Source organism: Branchiostoma floridae, chromosome 8, assembly GCF_000003815.2.
Source record: "Branchiostoma floridae strain S238N-H82 chromosome 8, Bfl_VNyyK, whole genome shotgun sequence".
Taxonomy (NCBI): Eukaryota; Metazoa; Chordata; class Leptocardii; order Amphioxiformes; family Branchiostomatidae; genus Branchiostoma; species Branchiostoma floridae.
The window spans coordinates 21,624,751-21,641,806 of NC_049986.1; the positions used below are offsets into that span (position 1 = coordinate 21,624,751).

Sequence of the window (17,056 nt, forward strand, 5' to 3'; positions counted from 1 at the left end):
ATGAATGAATGCCTTGTTGGCTGTGATGCCATGCTTTTTTTGCCCTCGTGCATTAGTTTCGGAGTCTCCAGAGGACATCATCCATAAACTTAAGTCACTGTGGACTAACCAAAGAGTCTAGTGTTACCAAGTTTGTGGCACGTACACATGTGTGAGTGTTATGTCACATATGTAGATACCTGGCAAAAAGACTGAAGATTCAGATATGACAAAACCACAATTAGAATCCAGTGGAAATCATGGACACTTGCTTTATTTCAAAAAGCTGAACACTCATCATAATAGCATGTTAGTCATTCCATGTAATTTGAACCAGAGCCACCATGTTGGAATGTGAACAGAAGACACACCTTCAGGCTGTTGCTTTACAGAACCTGGATGAAGGGCCAAAAAAGCTGTACTGCTGTAACTAGGGCTGGGTACCGGTACAGAAAATTCAGGTCCAGGTCCGGTTCAGGTCCAAAGGATCAGGTCCAGGTCCGGACCTGAACCTGATTCAGTATGACTCATACCAATTGTCCATTTCACTACAAAGAAATCTGTTTGGCGGAGTATTAGACTTACACTGGCGTTTTAAAATCCTACAACGCTTACTGCACCTGTACGATTGACTGTAAACCTTGGTAGAAATTACTATAAACTCTACTCTACTTCACTCTTGTCATTTTCTTAAATAATATGTTAATTTTCTAATCGGTCCAACATCCGGTCCACCTAATTTTTTCAGGTCCGGTTTTTCTGGACCGGTCCAATAAGAAAAGCCGGTTTTGTACCGGTACGCTGTACCGATAACCAGCCCTAGCTGTAACTCATCCTCTTGTAGAGATGTTATTCTTTTACTTATTCTTAAGTTGTTTGTCCCATTCTATCTTTTGATAAACAACATTCATTCTATTAGTTGTAAGCTCTGGCCCCATAAAACGTCATGCTGATACACTGATCGAAACGACAACATGAGACCAGTTCCATTTCTTTAGTTCCACAGCATTTATTCCCTTTCTTCCTAACATCATGAAAAAAAAGTCTCTTGGTTATAAGCTCTGGTCCTTGTGATACCACCTCTGATAGAAACCTCATGGTGAGACCACTTCTATGTTAGTTCCATTCATTCCATCTTTCATGAAAACACTTTATTCTAATTGATAAGCTCTGGACCATACAGAACTCCATGGTGAGACCAACTCTGACAGAAAACATCAGGATGAGACCAGTTCTAAATCTGTTGGCAGCTGAGACTCTTTGGGGTCATGCAAGGTCAGTCTTCACATGATTTTACAGCTGAAGTACAGATGGAACAGAGAGCATTCTCACGCAAAAAAACATTAAAGAGCTTATGATTGACGTTATACCTTCACTATTCTGTAGATTATACATATTAGCTTAACTACAGGATCTTTTCCTGTATAAGCATGGCTAGCTAGCAGAATGGCAGGCACTCAGTCTGGAGTCACTGATGACAAGACATTGTATGTTCCGACCAGGGGTTGTTGGAACATCTTCTGACCCCCCTATGGGTTAGGGGTGTTGAAACGTAGAAGTATTAGAGGTCACAATTGCTTAATGCTGTTTTTAACAAGCTGATTATCATCTGGGGATTCCAGTATTTTGGGTATTAGACTAGAGGTAATCACTAAAAGCCTAAATTCTATAATTACCAATGGCATAATGTTAACCTTCTGCCCTTATTCTTATGTAGTTACTTAGACTAGCATAAATCCCATGGCAATTATCGTCAATGGTTATATACTTAAATATAGACCTAATACTCTGGATCAAAAATAGTTGTTAGGCTATAGCAGGTATTTTCTTTTGGTTTTGTTCTAACGTTATTAGTTCACCTTTATCTGTAGGGTAACCTATATCTGTTGTATAGAAAAATAGGGTATTTAGGGATCCTTAACTCGATGGAAAGTAGTTTCACATTGCAATATCTTGAAAATGTTGACATTTGAAACCCAGGTCGTTGACCTAAAATCTCTAAATACCCATTTTTTTAAAAACAAAGAATCTAGGTTACCCCACAGATTAAGGTGAACTAGCATCACATATTTAAAGATAATCTTTGAGAGGAAGGTAACGTTAAATGTACATTTCAAAAACAAGCTGAAATTTGGCTGATAATCTGCGCTTAATTCGAGCAATGTAAGATCATGGCCTTGCTGTAGAGATGATTAAAGACTGTCTGAAAAAAAGACAACAAGACTCGAGCCAGAACTTTGGATGGTTGAGGGTTCTTTGGGAGAAACCATTTATTCCGGCTGGGGGGTCATGCGCAGGTAGCCCTTTCCGGAGGGGACGTCCAGAGTCTCCACCCCCTTGGGAAATAGGCCGGCCTCTTCCTCCTTCTTGACAGATGGCACCACCATGCACTTGCTTCCCACCTGGAGAGGGAGAGAAAGGAGTACAGTCATTTACCAGTGCAATGGCCAAGTAGGTCGTGAGTTTGATCCCCGGCTGAGTCATACCAAAGACTTTAGAAATGGTATACATGCTGCTGTCTCCCCCTATCAGATACTGGCCTTGAATACATGCACACACGTACGCACGCACGCACACAGAAACACACACATTCACTCACTCACACACACACACACACAAGACACACAGACACACACACACACACAGACACACACACACAGGCACACACACACAGACAAACACACATAAACATGGAAACACACACACACACATACACAAACAGATGCACGCACACACAGACACAGACACACAAACAAGTAAGCTCACCGTCCAGTCCACAGGAGTGGCCACCTTCTTGGTAGCAGTCAGCTGCAGAGAGTCGATCACACGCAGGATCTCACTGCAGAACACAACAGGCTATCAGCACGGTGTTGTATTCCCTTTTTTGTTTATGTCAACAAAATTCTATTAGACTTATATCATTTTAAAGGTTTATATGATGGCTTTCTCTTCTATTGTTTATATCAACAAAATTCTATTAGACTTATCTAATTTTTTAATATTTGTATGATTGTATTCTCTTATCTTGTTTATGTAAACAAACTTCTATCAGACTTATGTTAAAGCAAACTTTCTTGAAAATTGCTCATTTGCCTTGAAGTTGACTTGAAATTTTGAACAATTGGTAATTTAAGGGGAAATTGAAGAAATTTGCAGTCTTCATAGTTTTTCTTTATTGTCAAGTACCACATAACTTTCAGTACCACGGTCAGCTGCCCAAAAACAGATACTAGGATCCGCTCTCCAGGGTGAGGGGTCACATGGTCAGGGCATGGGGCAACAATGTCATTGTTCCCCACTATAAAAACATTATTCAAATGGCTATTAGTCTTACTGGAGGTGAACATAGGACAAACCAAGCCTGGGAAAGAATGGAATGGATGTTTAATCCAGTGGTTTAGCAGCATTTTTTTTGCTGGATTTTTATTTTTCCCTTGTACACTAGTTTTGGGGTCATAGATAAAAGTAAGTCAGTGGCCTTAAGAACAAAGAAAAGCAATGCCCACGTGAAGTTCCTCCCGGTAGTGGCAGGGTACAGCATGGACAGCTTCAGCCTCTTGTCAGGACCAAAGATCATCACCTGGGAAGGGGAGGGGGGTGCAGAGGTTAGATTGTTCTCTTCAAACAGGACATTAGTTCTGGTTTCTTCTAAAATGGCTCATTATTGACCTCCTGTGTTCAACAGGTCATGGGACAGAAGTGAAGAAAAATTTACAATGAAAAACAACCTTGTAGTAAACACAGATCCAAAATGCTGCGGAGATCGCAGAAGTTAAATTTTTCTGTTCAAACAGAACTTAAAGCATTCTGGTTTCCTCTGTTCAATTTGAATGATTCAAACTCGCTTGAGTGCGCCACTGTCGAAAATTTGAACAACTGTTTTGTTCCTTTGCCCAGGTCTTTTGTCCAAATTGACACGATGTCCAAAGTTGTTGACACGATGTGTTAAGTTGATGTCACGTCATGATCAACTTGAGTTTTTCTCAACTCCTAGTGCATTCGCATCGAAACATGTGTTTCCTCAGGTTGGCATGATATATGTAGAATATACAACACGGTGTCTGTATCTGTATCTTTATACCCCGTTCAGCGTAACACCAGCTATTCTGAATCGCCCTCATCTAGACCACCCCAGAGGTCAGATCGCCCTCCGGCCTTCGAATGATCCTACCCGCAGTTGGGCCAAACCTTGAAAAATGTTGAGCATCTTGGCACTCCTGCCATGCGTCTTGAGCACACCTCTGGAGCTGACTCAAGATGCACAGCAGGAATGGCATCTTGAAACACTTAATTTTTTTCTTTACACTGGATATTTAGTGTTTCTGAGACGTCTTGACCCAAGATGTCTCAAGAAACGCTTGTGTAAAGCATATCTTAGTTTCTCTACACTATTTGGTGTACTCACAGCCCTGCAGGTGAGAGGCATGCCGGCAGCTGCTGACTCATCAGGGTCGATCATTCCCAGCTTCTTGGCGACCTCCCGGCTCTCGTCAGCGATGATCTGGTACGGGAAGTCCCCCTTGTGGTTGGCATGGGACTGCACGTCCTGGAAGACAGAAGAACGGAGTTAAGGCTACACCAATCTGACTTGTTGGTTCTCGGATTTGTTAAAGTGAAAATAAAGCAAGCGAACATCATAAAAGCAACGAGTAGGCAGGAAAACTTGAACATGACTGTATTCACTGCATTAAAGCAAGTGCAGCAAGCTATTAACCTGGTCCACTGGCTTTGTTTTCATTATGTTTTTTTTCCAGTTAAGCATATTGTTTAGGTCCAAAAACCAACTAAGTAAATTGGTGTGGCTGATCCTCTGACAAGCATGAAATTTTGATTGACTAGGGATGCCTGGTGACTAGGTCATCTGTGGTCACAGTCTTTTACTGTGACCTCTCTGACAGTAATTTGCCCCTCAAGATACCTCAGATTCAAGTCAGAATGCACCATTTTAACTTAGAATTGTCTAAAACTCAGAACCATGGAAGGTCGATGCCTCTTGACACCCCCGACAATCCCATGTCTGGGGCATTTGCCACATGGTGAAACCCTGAGAGAGTCACTAAGAAATTTGGACCCCCCATAGTAAAATCCTAGCTAAAAGCCCACATCCAGCCATTTTATCTAATCGATGGAAGCCTGTATGATACAACTAAGAAGCCTGTGTGATATGGAAAACTATCACCCGGTTTGGAACACCAATATCGAAAACGTTATTGTGGTCCAGGTATGACATAAAATCTCTTTCCACTCACCTTGATCCAGCCATTGTGGCTGTCTGCGTCGTCGCAGGACAGGGCAATCATCTTGACCTTCCGCTTGGCGAACTCGGGCGCCAGGGTGCAGGCCCTGCCCAGCTCGGTGGTGCACACAGGGGTGTAGTCCCGGGGGTGGGAGAACAGGATGGCCCAGCTAGAGGGACAAACAAACAGTGTTAATTAGAAGACGATTTTTTTAAAATCTAGTTCGTAGGGCCTGATGTTACCATCATGAAGATGAAGAGTGGCCCATATAGCGATAACTGTAGCAGCATCTCTTCTCCCAAAGTCAGAAACATCAAGCTTAGGCAAGCTTGACTTCACTGACTCAATAGGTGAAACGGGTTTCGAGGCTGCTCGGGAAATTCCCTACCCCATTCTACAAACCTTCAGGTCACATGAGTCTTCAGAGCTGAAAAAAACCCATGGTGGATGCCAGGTGAAAGCTATTCTCCCAGCAAACTTCCAGTCATGAGTACTAGTTTAATTTAGATTCCTCAAGTTAAAGTTGCCCGTGCATCTGTAACTCGGTGGTGCACACAGAGTGTAGTCCCGGGGTGGGAGAACAGGATGGCCCAGCTGGAGGGACAAGTCAGTATTAAGAAGACGTAAGCTGATTTCGAATTAAATGCTAGTTCACCTTTATCTGTGGGGTAACCTATATCTGTTGTTTTTCAAAACAGGGTATTTAGGCACATCAAGCCATACTCTTCCTCTTTAGTGCAGAGTGCTAAGTAGAAAAAGCAGTATGTACCATGGTATGACTCTGCCGAGATTGACCTTACAAACTGCCGAATGCAAAGCTACCCACTCAACAATTTTAAGTTTTCAGTATATCTATTTAAAGTTCGATATTTATGTTTTGTTATTGTAATGACTTACTTTGATTGGATCTGTGTTTATTCAACTAAGTTAAGTTCTCCTGCTATTCATTTTTTTGTAATGTATGATCACTTTGGTTTCTTTATTTTGACCTCTGACCTCTCCTTATAATTTTACGCTAAATTATCTGCATTTGTTGTTAAGTTGTTTTTCATTTCGTGTATTTCATTTCTATCTTATTATGCATGCGTGACTCCAGGAAGAGTAGTGTCAAGATAATGTACACTAATGGAGATCGTGATAAAACAAACAAACAAACAAACACTCGGCCATAATGCCATTACCAGTTAAGTTAAGAAGAAGGAGAACTTTTATTGTGTGACAATTGTAACAATGTAGATACACAACAGTGAAACTACAAGTCATGTATTGATAAAATCAAGCTGACATTTATCCATGATGAATATAGCACCTTTATTGTATGTTTATGTTACTAATGACTTGGCTGAATGACGACGTTTTATCCCCAAGATATAACTTATAAGCAGAAACAGTGAACACTAGTATTGCATTCATGCCCCCTTACACCTAATGTTGTCACTGCAAGCTACCTTCACACTGAGAACAACCAATTTGTGTAATAGTTTGAATCTTTATTTATTCATGAGAAGCTCAAATTGACCTGCAGGCTGCTCTTCATTGAGGTCATGAAATATAACAAGAGATACAGATTACATTGAGTCCTAATAAATCTATTAACATGTATCATTACAAATACATGTACAATTTGATGTATATGGTCTCATTCCTGTATTACTTCGAGTGTAGAGTCTAAAGGAATCCGGGCTAAAAAATTATCTGGCCCGCAAGGCGTTGTTTTAGGTGGACCATAAATTCCCATTAATAAACCATAACTGATATGAAAAGGAATTTCGATGAAAGCTTGTGTATTACTGGCATGATCATGCACGAAAGTTTCGTGACCCGATCGATCCTCGGACGTTTACGTTTATTTGTACTGAGTGCTCCGGTCAGGCTCCGGGTATTGAAAACGACCTCTAGCGGATAGCGGATAGGTGCATTTTGAAATGTGATAGAAATCGTTGCGTCGGCTAGATTTGGGTGAAAATTTTTTTATTGTCTAACAAACGTGTGTGCTTACAATAGAAAGCAAAACATCTCCAAATAGACTGTGTTTTAATTGGATTTGCGGACATAGAAGTTGTGTGTTAAAGCATTGAATTCAATGGGGTGATCTAATTGTGTAATGAGACCATATGGTACATTAACATATCTGGAGTGGAAGCGTTCAAGTGTGACTAAACTGAGACGACAGCATAACACAAAGATTTGTTTTTCTTCTATTCAGTTGAATATGTTGTAATTCAAATTAAACCTTTTTTATTCACACCCACACCAGCTAATGCCCCCTTTCCTTTAGACTGCGATCTGCTTTCACTACAACCTTAAACAGATGTGTGTAACCTTCCAGATTATACTGGGTACATCATAGTTTTTTCATACAAAATGTTTAAGTGTGACTGAAAAGACAACAAAACACACAAAAAACATTGTTTTTTCTTCTGTACAATTCATTGAGCGATGTGTCAACTTCAGGTCACAGAGAGAGCATGGCAAGAGCACGGCCTGACAAACATGAAACTGCTAGTTTAAACTTGATGGTCACTTCAGGTGTTACTGACCAGAAGTTCATTGACCTGTAGGATCAAGGGACTAAGGTGAGATACCCCATTGAGTATAGAGACTTAACTCCCATTCACGTCATGATAATCATAATTACAATTCCCCTGATGACCATGTTGCAGTACAGCTGCATTGTAGATGAGGACCGTTGATCTAACTTATTGCATTTTCCACAGAGCTATTTTGTGATGAATTATTAAACAGGGTCTGATGAGTTTTACTACGCTTAAGGTATCTTAACCCTTAAACTGCCAGAGTTTCAGCCCTATAAAATGCTATAAGTGCCAGGGTTGGCCGCTGACCTCCCAAAAGAAACCCCCAAACAAGGCCGAAGTCCCTAACTTCCAAGGTTTGTGCGCTACGTGCTACTAAGTACTTCGGGGGAATACACTATCACGGCACACAGGACATGTATATGTGTGCCGGAATATATATCCGGCTTTGGCAGTTTATTAATAAAACTTAATTGATAAAACTAGGTTGTGAGCACAGACAAAAGCACAGACAGATGCTCCATTGTGACTTTTGGACAATATGGCTTTCATCTTGTCATCTTGTCTTCAAGTAGTACAACCACACGATATGTAAAAGATGTAAATGAGATCGCTTGCAATGACAGCCAAAAAATGCCATAACCCTCCATCATCACATCTGTTGCCCTGAGTTTTCATCTTATCAATTTTAGCATTATGGCCCATACAGCACTGCTGTCCGGTGTTCATCAGAGATGACCATACACAGGGCTGGAAATACTTTTTTCTGCATACCAGCACTGGTGCAGGTAACATAGGAAATTACCTGCACCAGACAAACTTTACCTGCACCACTCTGAATTTAGGAAGTATGGGGAACATAGTAAAATTGTTCAGGAACCATTGCAATTTTTTTCTTTTATACTTTAAAGGTGGTAACAGTCCTTGCAGAATAACAATCCATATACATTATACATTTATGCATAAAACAGGGCAGTACATGAACCAGTGCAGGTTACTAAGGTGTAGGTAGACACCAGAAATACCTGCACAGCTCCAATTTTACCTGCACTAACCTGCATATGCAGGTGGTAATCCAAGCCCTGATACAGCACTATTGCCCTCCGAGTGTTAATATTATGACTAATATTCCGTACAGGACTGTTAAGCTAATGTTATATGTATATTTTGTCTATTCTTGTGATTGTTTCCTACCATGGTTGCTTGAACACTTTCATCCAATGTTTTTTTAATTCTTTTTATTTAAGATTTAAAAAAGAAAACATGATTGCTCTTCTTGGACAGCATGCGGTTAAGCCTCAGGTGTGAGCGCCTACATAAGTTGGAACTGATCACTTCTAAGCTGCTGGCACATCTGGGGTGTTGTTGTTTTACAAATCCATCATCGGAGCCTGTTGTGTCCAGGGACAAGGTAACAATTATCGTTATTTTCAGGAAAAAATACCATCTAGTAACACCTGACTGATCTGTAGCAGGTATAAGCCACACCTAGGAACATCACAATTTGGGTTAACGTTGTTCCTTTGGGTTGTTGTTCTTTAACCGAGTAACCCAGGATTGACCTGTGTGGCAATTATCAAAACCACACCTGCTGGTACAAACAACACAATTTTGGTTCTACATGTAATGTTTCATATACATTTTGCATTTGTATCTGGCTGGGTATTTCTAATTCACTGCAAAGTTAAAATTTAAACTGGTGCGTGGTTTACAGACAGTTGGGACCAAGAATTCACCTTACAAGTAGAAGCTCCCAAAATGACAATTTCCATAAAAAGATGATCCAGATTGGTTTCACAAAGAACAGACAACAATCATCAGTCATGGTGTCATCACATTCAATTGTGCTGTCTTCGTGCAAATAAACCAAGAAACATCCAGAGAAGAGCTGATTTATTTAATGCCAGTTCACCTTTATACATGGGGTAACCTATATCCATTGTATTTAAAAACGGTACTTAGGAATGTCAAGTCTATGGAAGGTGGTTAGAAAATTGTATTGTTTTCAAAATATTTCCATTTGAAAAAAACGTCCGTCGATTTCACACCCCAATATTCCCTGATTTCCAAAACAACGGATATAGGTTACCCCTGGGATAAAGGTGAACTAGCGTTATATCAAGATGATTGCATCTGGGTGTCACCACCTGTGACTTGTTCCCTTTGTAAAATTGCAAGGAGTAGAAACAGAAAGAAACAATTTCCTGACTCCCAGGATTTGAACCTGCGCCGAATAAGGAAATATACAGTCAAACCTGTATTACTATTAGCAGCCACCTTTGCATAGCGACCACCTGGCCATAGTGGCCACTTTTTGTCAGTCCCATGGATTTTTCCCATTGACCTTAAGAAATAGTTTATAGCAGCCACCTGTCCAACGCGGCCACGGTCACACGATTTCTGGTCCCATAGATACAGAAACACTGCCTATTGCAACCATACAGCGACCTTATGTCACCCTGGCAGAGTTTAAAATCATAGTTTGTGAGGATGTGGAGTTCCTGACAGGGTCATTTTGGCGGTAGGAGAAGGTGTGCATGCCTTGAGCATTAAAGTGCAAGTCTTTGTCGGCAGATTTACCGATCGAGACAATGTTACTTGGTAAAAAAGATTAGTGGGAACTGAAATCATGTGCAACTTTCTCGTAGTCAATTGATCAACATTTTCTCTATAGTGGCCACCTGCCTATAGTGGCCATATTTCTCCAGTCCCCTGAGTGGCCGCTATAGACAGGTTTGACTGTACGCAGTGTCATTAGTGGACATAACTTACTGTAACATTGTGCCACACGAGGACGCACAGTGCCCATTTCTAAAAAAGGGCTGCATTTTCTGAAAAGCAGACGTCACTACTGTCCTTGAGTAGAGATAATCACTAATACATGGTGTCACATGAGGGCACAGCACATTTCTGCATTGGCTTTTGTCAACATCACAATCATGTAACATGCAGTACAGAGTTTTTATTCAGACATTATAGAATCTTCACTTACTGTAATTGAATTGTCCAACACAGTATCTGTATGCGTAGTTTACATGTTTTCTGTTATATGTCATGTATCATGTTTTGTCAAGTGGTGCCATTAATATAGCTTAAGTGTGGCACAACTGTGTACTGTATGTCCTTTTTGTTGTAATAAAACAAATGAACAAAAATAGACTGTGTAGAACCAAGGAGGTTATCAAATGATTTCAACAAATCTAACATGCAAGCCTTTTGTGTTTCACCAAGGACAATACTGTAAATGCATTTAAGTTCGCTTTACCTTTACCGACAATGGAGTGTTCGTGGTGGTTTTAAGTTTGCGGTAGTGCCATAGACTGCAGTGTCATACTATGATGGGAAAATGTTCACAGTGGTTTTATGTTCACGGTAGACTGGTCACCGCGAAAACCGCAAACATAAAACTGCCCCAAACATTTCTGCATTGACAGTACTGTATAGACTGTCCTTGGTTTTCACAACCTTAACTTGCTCTGCAGGCCTGAGGCACTGTGTTGCCTGATGTGACCTTTATATAATAATTAGCTCTTTCACTGGCCTTGGTACAGTAAGGTTTTACAGACATTGCTATAAATCTTGCTTTGGATTAGCCTCAGGCGATATGCTACAGTTGGCACGCTTAGCCTAGCTAGACCCCACAACAAGAGAGCTCAAAAATGCACAAGGTTTCAAAACATTGAAAAGAGCTTTTCTTGGGGGAATTCTTGGTGAAATCTTGGCAGTTTTGGGTTCAGAATTTACACTTGAACTAGTTAAAAAAATGTTCTCCATCTTCAAGTTTTCACCTTCCACTGTGAAATTAAGTCTTGCATAAATAAAGGAATTTGCAGCATGTCTAACACTTGGTTAAATGACTTGCAAAAATGAGCCGAAAAAAACAAAAACAAAAACGTTTGAAGATTAAAGGACCAGTTAGGACAGGTCTTGCAAAAATAAAGGAATTTGCAGCATGTACAACACTTGGTTAAATGACTTGCAAAAATGAGCCAGAAAAAAAAAACCCCAAACAAAAAACGTTTGAAGATTTAAGGACCGGTTAGGAGGCCGTTTGTCTCGGAGTAAGACTCTTGACATTTCCTCATGCATAAAGCGACGAAGGGCTCGAAATGTCGTTTTTTTCTTCTACGCAGGTAACGACTAAAATTACCTGCACCACTACCGGACAAACTGTTGCAGGACACTCATTTTTACCAGTGGAATTTCATTGAAAAGAAATGTTTGATGTTGTTCCTGGTAGTTTGTGTTACACAGACTAGATGTTTCATGGAAGACTTTGAAGCTAATGGCTGTACCTCACTCCAGTGTTGCAAGCTCCAATTTTACCTGTACTAAAAGGTATATACCCAGTACATGGACCAGTGCAGGTTAGATGCAGGTCACGGCTGCAGAATCCTCAAAAAGATGAGGTTGGCAGCCTAACCGAAAGAAGAAGAAGAAGAAGATATCAGAAATACCTACACAGCTCCCATTTTACCTGCACTGACCTGGACTTACCAATCATATGACCCAGTGCAGGCCAGGTACAGGTAGAAATTAAAAAAAAAAAAAAAAACTGCACAGCTGCAATTTTACCTGCACTAACATGGAGCTGACTAACCTGTACATATCCAGGACAAGGACTAGTTGTGCAGGTAAGGTGTAGGTAAACATCAGAAATATATACCTGCACAACTCTTTTCCACAACTCTACCTACACTTCCCCTACATAGGCAGTTATTATTTCAAGCCCTATTGAGGCCAGTGTATTGTTACCAACAATAACAGACTTAATGCATGTGTAGTTTCTGCTTAGTCATAGTTGTTTTGGTGAAACCCACTCCACAATCAGTTCAACCACCTGTCGATTCAATGCATGAAAATCCAGCACTGAGGATTAAGAAATCGTTCAATAGCTACAAATGATGTAGTAATAGTTGTGTTTGTTACCTAAATCCCTAAGAGAAGTCACACAAAATGAGGTTACTTTTGTTTTCGGCTGCCAGAGAAAGTTCGTAACTGACACCGCCCACCACCTATTGTGTTGGCTACCTGCCTCGGGTGAGATGTTACCCGGCACGCAGGACTGAAAATTCCAGAAGAGCCTGTGGTATGCAGATTGTAGTCCTGTCGGACCCAGTGAGCAGTGGGTTCATCTAGGGTTTAATTCATATGACAGTCTGTCCAGTCTTTAAAACTTAGACCCTGGTTGGCATCCTCTAGTTGACTTAGACAAGACTTTTATCTGTTTGTCATGATTCTCTGTAGCCTATCAGACACTTGCTTCAGAGTTCTAACTGGAGTTCTGCTTCTCGCTGCCATATGTAACCATTTTTAAAACCTCCTTGCATAGACATAAGCAAGTGAGTATTTACTGGTTGTGTAAATACATCTACATCTACATTGTACTGAGTAATGCCCCTTGCAGGATCTTTGTGCCCAGGGGAGTGAGGTTGCCCTAGCACGACCGGTGGTGGTAAGACGAAATGAAAGTAAGTAGTAGAAGATATCTTCTACCCGCCTAATGAAGTTATTTTTGGGAGCCTACAAACCTGTACCTTTCAAGCTTCTTGAAATGGAATTAAGCGTCAACATGTTTGAGGAGTGCCACACCTGGATATGTAATGGCCAAATCCTACAAGTCTAGAGCAAACACACTAGCCTACATTTTCCAAGAAGGTATCTGGTCAATATCAGTGTTTTAAAGCAAGTTCTTTAAATCTTTCAGCATCTTTCTGGTGCTCCAGTAATAAGTCTTAAGTGTTCTACATTTCCAACTCTCTGCCTCCCTCGTACGTAGGACCTCAAGAAAGACCAAGACTTAAAGTAAATGCCTCAAAAGCACTGATTCGACCCTGCATCTGCTAGAAGATTAACTGACCTTTGGACAGACCTGCAATGCTTCAGCAGTACAAGCATGTAAGCTCGGTACACACATGTACAGATTCAAGGTGCGTCATCAATTTTAAAAGACACACATTTTCCTCCCTGTCCTCTGTTTTCATAAGAAGCTAATTTTAAGAAAAGCATCTAGACTGCTTGCTCAGTTGCTGCATTTTACCAACAGAATATTGGAGAACTGAGAAAAAAACAGCGTGACCTAGTTAAAGATTTCTTACGAATCCTACACATTTTTCCATCAACAGCCCCTCCCCTGTGACCCACAGTCCTGTGGACTTTACACCTCAAGTATTAGCACTGCCCTACACAAAGGGGGCGTTCAACCCTGTACATAGTGTTCAAACCCTCCAAGCAAGGGGAAACAAGGAAACTTACGAATCAGCCAGAAAATCGTGCATCTTGATCGTCCCTTCGTTGGTGACGACGGTCATGTTGGGCATCTCATCTCCCAGGTTGAGTGGCGGCATGTTGACGGTTCTTCTCGTGTGCTAAAAGTGAAAGAAACGCTGGAAAAACGTGGCACGGTCTCTTGCAAGTGTGCAGTCTTCGGTAAGAAAAAGTGGGAGGGGCCCGGGCAGACACGTCAACCAGCTGTTATAATCACGTGATGGTTTTAACCAATGGAATAAGAGGACAAAGACACGCCCCTCGCGACCCAACCCGGAAGTGAGACATTTTTCTTGTTGCTCGCTAGGCCTAGGACGATATATAACGTTATATATTTTCCTCCTCTATAAAAGTAACACATGTTTCTCCGATCTCTAAGCCATTCACAAAAACTCTTTCTTACTTTATCATCTGGAATGAAGGTGGCAAAATACGCTATTATACGCGATCATACGAAAAGAATTTGGCGCTATTTGGTCGTCTGGGTTGCAGTCTTAAGGCTGCAATTTGGAAGCCATCCGCAAGGAGCATTAAGTACACTTAATTCTTTTGTTGAACGAACGCCAACGTCCATATATACATATGGCTGACGAAACAGGATATAGCGATAGACTTCAATGGATCGTTATCTAAAGGGACATTTCGGTATGATATTGACGAAAGTTTGACTTGTATGACGCAAGTATAAGGAGTACACAGTTTAACTACATATTAAGGTAGCCATATTGCGTAATGTGGGGATGTAGCTCAGTGGTAGAGCGCTTGCTTCGCATGTAAGAGGCCCTGGGTTCAAATCCCAGTATCTCCAGACGAAATTTTTTGCTCATCTTTTTCGGAACATACCGTCTGTTTCAAGTGAGTTTCACCATTCAATCCAACCTAACTTCGATATAGCTTTCTTTTGCGTCCCTTAAATATCATCGCAGATGCACAGTTTATGAAAACTTCCATGTTCATTGAATGATGCCTATTAGTATTAATATGGTTTTATGTAAAATCAGGGACTTGTCTTTTGATGTCATTGTTATCACAGGCATGATCAATTTCTAAGCAGAATTTATTGAGTAGAAAATGGCAACATCTGCTTTGAGCACAGTAAAGGTAACAATATACAGTAGCATTGTATCACTCGCCTATTTCAAATCATATCAGTGGGCCATATCACATATTTGCGGAGGGTAGTGGATTTTGTTATCTGAGTGTCATCCTAGTAATTTTACCGGGGCTCACTCTGAGAAAGGATGGAAGCCCGGTAAAGTAAGTACTATGTTACTGGAACAACCTACCACCGCTCCAAATCTGATCTCATTTAAGAGGCTCTTGAAGTATAAAAGAAATGACCAAAAACGACGGACACGGACTATGAACCCTAAGCTTTCTCTCTACTTTATGTTTTTGTACAATGTATATATATGCAATCATATTTCCTGATAGATTTTTATTAGGACTCGATGTAATCTGTGTCTCAATTATATTTTATCTGACCCTTACCTCTCTCATGACCTCAATGAAAAGTGGCCTACACGCCGATTTGAGATTCTCATGAATAAATAAAGGTTCAAACAAACAAAGAAAGAAACAAACAAACAAATAAACAAACAAACACTCACTGGTTAGTGGACAGGGTTAACGGTTGATAGAAGTGGCTGGCGTTGTCTGTTTGTCTCGTTCCCGTTTGCTTTTTACATACATGTCAGAAAAAAAATAACCAAAGGGATGAAAAATACTACAATCTTACACCATATGATATGTGATTATCATTATCGACGAGAATAAGACAATGCCTTCGTAGAGACTTCAACATTGTCTCCGATACACGATAGTTAAAGAGGATAATAGACCAATTTTACAGTATTGTCAGTAGACATGTGCCCTCTGACCACACTCGTAATTTTAGACTTTATACATGTATTCGTATGTAGTCTGGTTTGTATTTGAGTGGATGTTATTGATTCTGTTATGTATTTGTATATACTGTGTGTCTTTTTACTGACTGTCATTCTCGTAGCCACAGTCGACGATGTAGGGCTGATATCAATTAGGATATTACCATGGTCAATATTGACCGAAGGAGGCCATATATATGTGTGTCTTTTTATTTATCTATTTCGTATCATTTGTATGAACCCTGGAAGATAAGCTCCATCTGAGCTAAAGGGTATCTCAATAAACTCAACTCAACTCAACTCGGCAGCTTGCATTTTTCTATGATTCGGGTACGTTCTGACCTTGAAGTAAACACCGACCACACACAGTAAGTTAAGATGCCCTGTCCTTGGTGCTGAATATCATTCGCTGGCGGCATACAAGGGAACGATGCATAGACTTGTTCTCAGTTCTGAACGCTGTACGCACATAGTAGTATTAAAAGGTCCTGCCATTGGTGCTGAACACCGTCCATACGGGTGAGCAGACATAAACGTTGCTATTAAAGTGTGTATTTTGGAAATCAAAGGTGATGTCATCTTCTATGAACTGTACTTAAAATTGATTCTTTTTTCAAATACGTGTACGTGATTTTTAGGCCTGCTTCAATACAGAAAAAGAATTCACAGCGAAGAGACATGTACGAAATGATATCGGGCAATGAGGAAACTTCCTGAGTGCTAAATCTAGCGATTTACCCTTGAAGTACAAGGTACTCAGGCTTCCCGTGTACTTCAGGGATAAACCGCTAGGTTTATCACGCACGAAACTCAGTACGCGAAACCTACAAAAACATCTACATGTCTTCAACAAACCATCTATCATGACAGATATCAATCATCAGCAGATACTAAATCCCAAATAAAGTACATGGAGCGTTCTTGCTCTGTATAGCAATTCCTATACCGAACGATTATATATAATATGTTTATTTGCAAAATCATGCCCGAGGGCTAATTGCATACACAGTCTCAAGAACTAAGAGAGGTAAGTACATAAAACTAGTGTCTAATCAACTACATGATACTATGGATACTATTGTCGGGTTTGACTTCTTCTTTGAAGGCAGTGGTTAATGAACTGTCCCACGTTCTGTATGATGGTGGGATTTTG

General features: G+C 40.6%; 1 protein-coding gene and 1 non-coding gene across 2 annotated transcripts; one reads left to right on the forward strand and one right to left on the reverse strand.

The window, feature by feature from the left end:
• Positions 1-226: 226 nt before the first annotated feature.
• Positions 227-14,213, reverse strand: LOC118421035 (peroxiredoxin-6-like). Its single transcript, XM_035828180.1, has 6 exons — positions 14,006-14,213; positions 5,229-5,385; positions 4,385-4,525; positions 3,486-3,559; positions 2,746-2,818; positions 227-2,381 (listed from the first exon to the last, which is right to left on the reverse strand). The coding sequence occupies exons 1-6, from the start codon at positions 14,095-14,097 to the stop codon at positions 2,250-2,252; spliced, it is 669 nt and encodes a 222-aa protein (XP_035684073.1). The 5' UTR covers positions 14,098-14,213; the 3' UTR covers positions 227-2,249.
• A 540-nt stretch (positions 14,214-14,753) lies between these two features.
• Trnaa-cgc lies at positions 14,754-14,825 on the forward strand. Its single transcript has one exon. It is a non-coding gene; the product is annotated as a tRNA-Ala (tRNA).
• Positions 14,826-17,056: the final 2,231 nt, after the last annotated feature.

Bases quoted from the DNA above. Each gene is read 5' to 3' on its own strand.
- LOC118421035 (XM_035828180.1), bottom strand. From the start codon at position 14,097: ATGCCGCCACTCAACCTGGGAGATGAGATGCCCAACATGACCGTCGTC. The intron at 4,526-5,228 runs GTGAGTGGAAAG...TCTGTCTTCCAG, and splicing joins GCCACAATGGCTGGATCAAG to GACGTGCAGTCCCATGCCAA. The intron at 3,560-4,384 runs GTGAGTACACCA...TCCCCTTCCCAG, and splicing joins TGCCTCTCACCTGCAGGGCT to GTGATGATCTTTGGTCCTGA.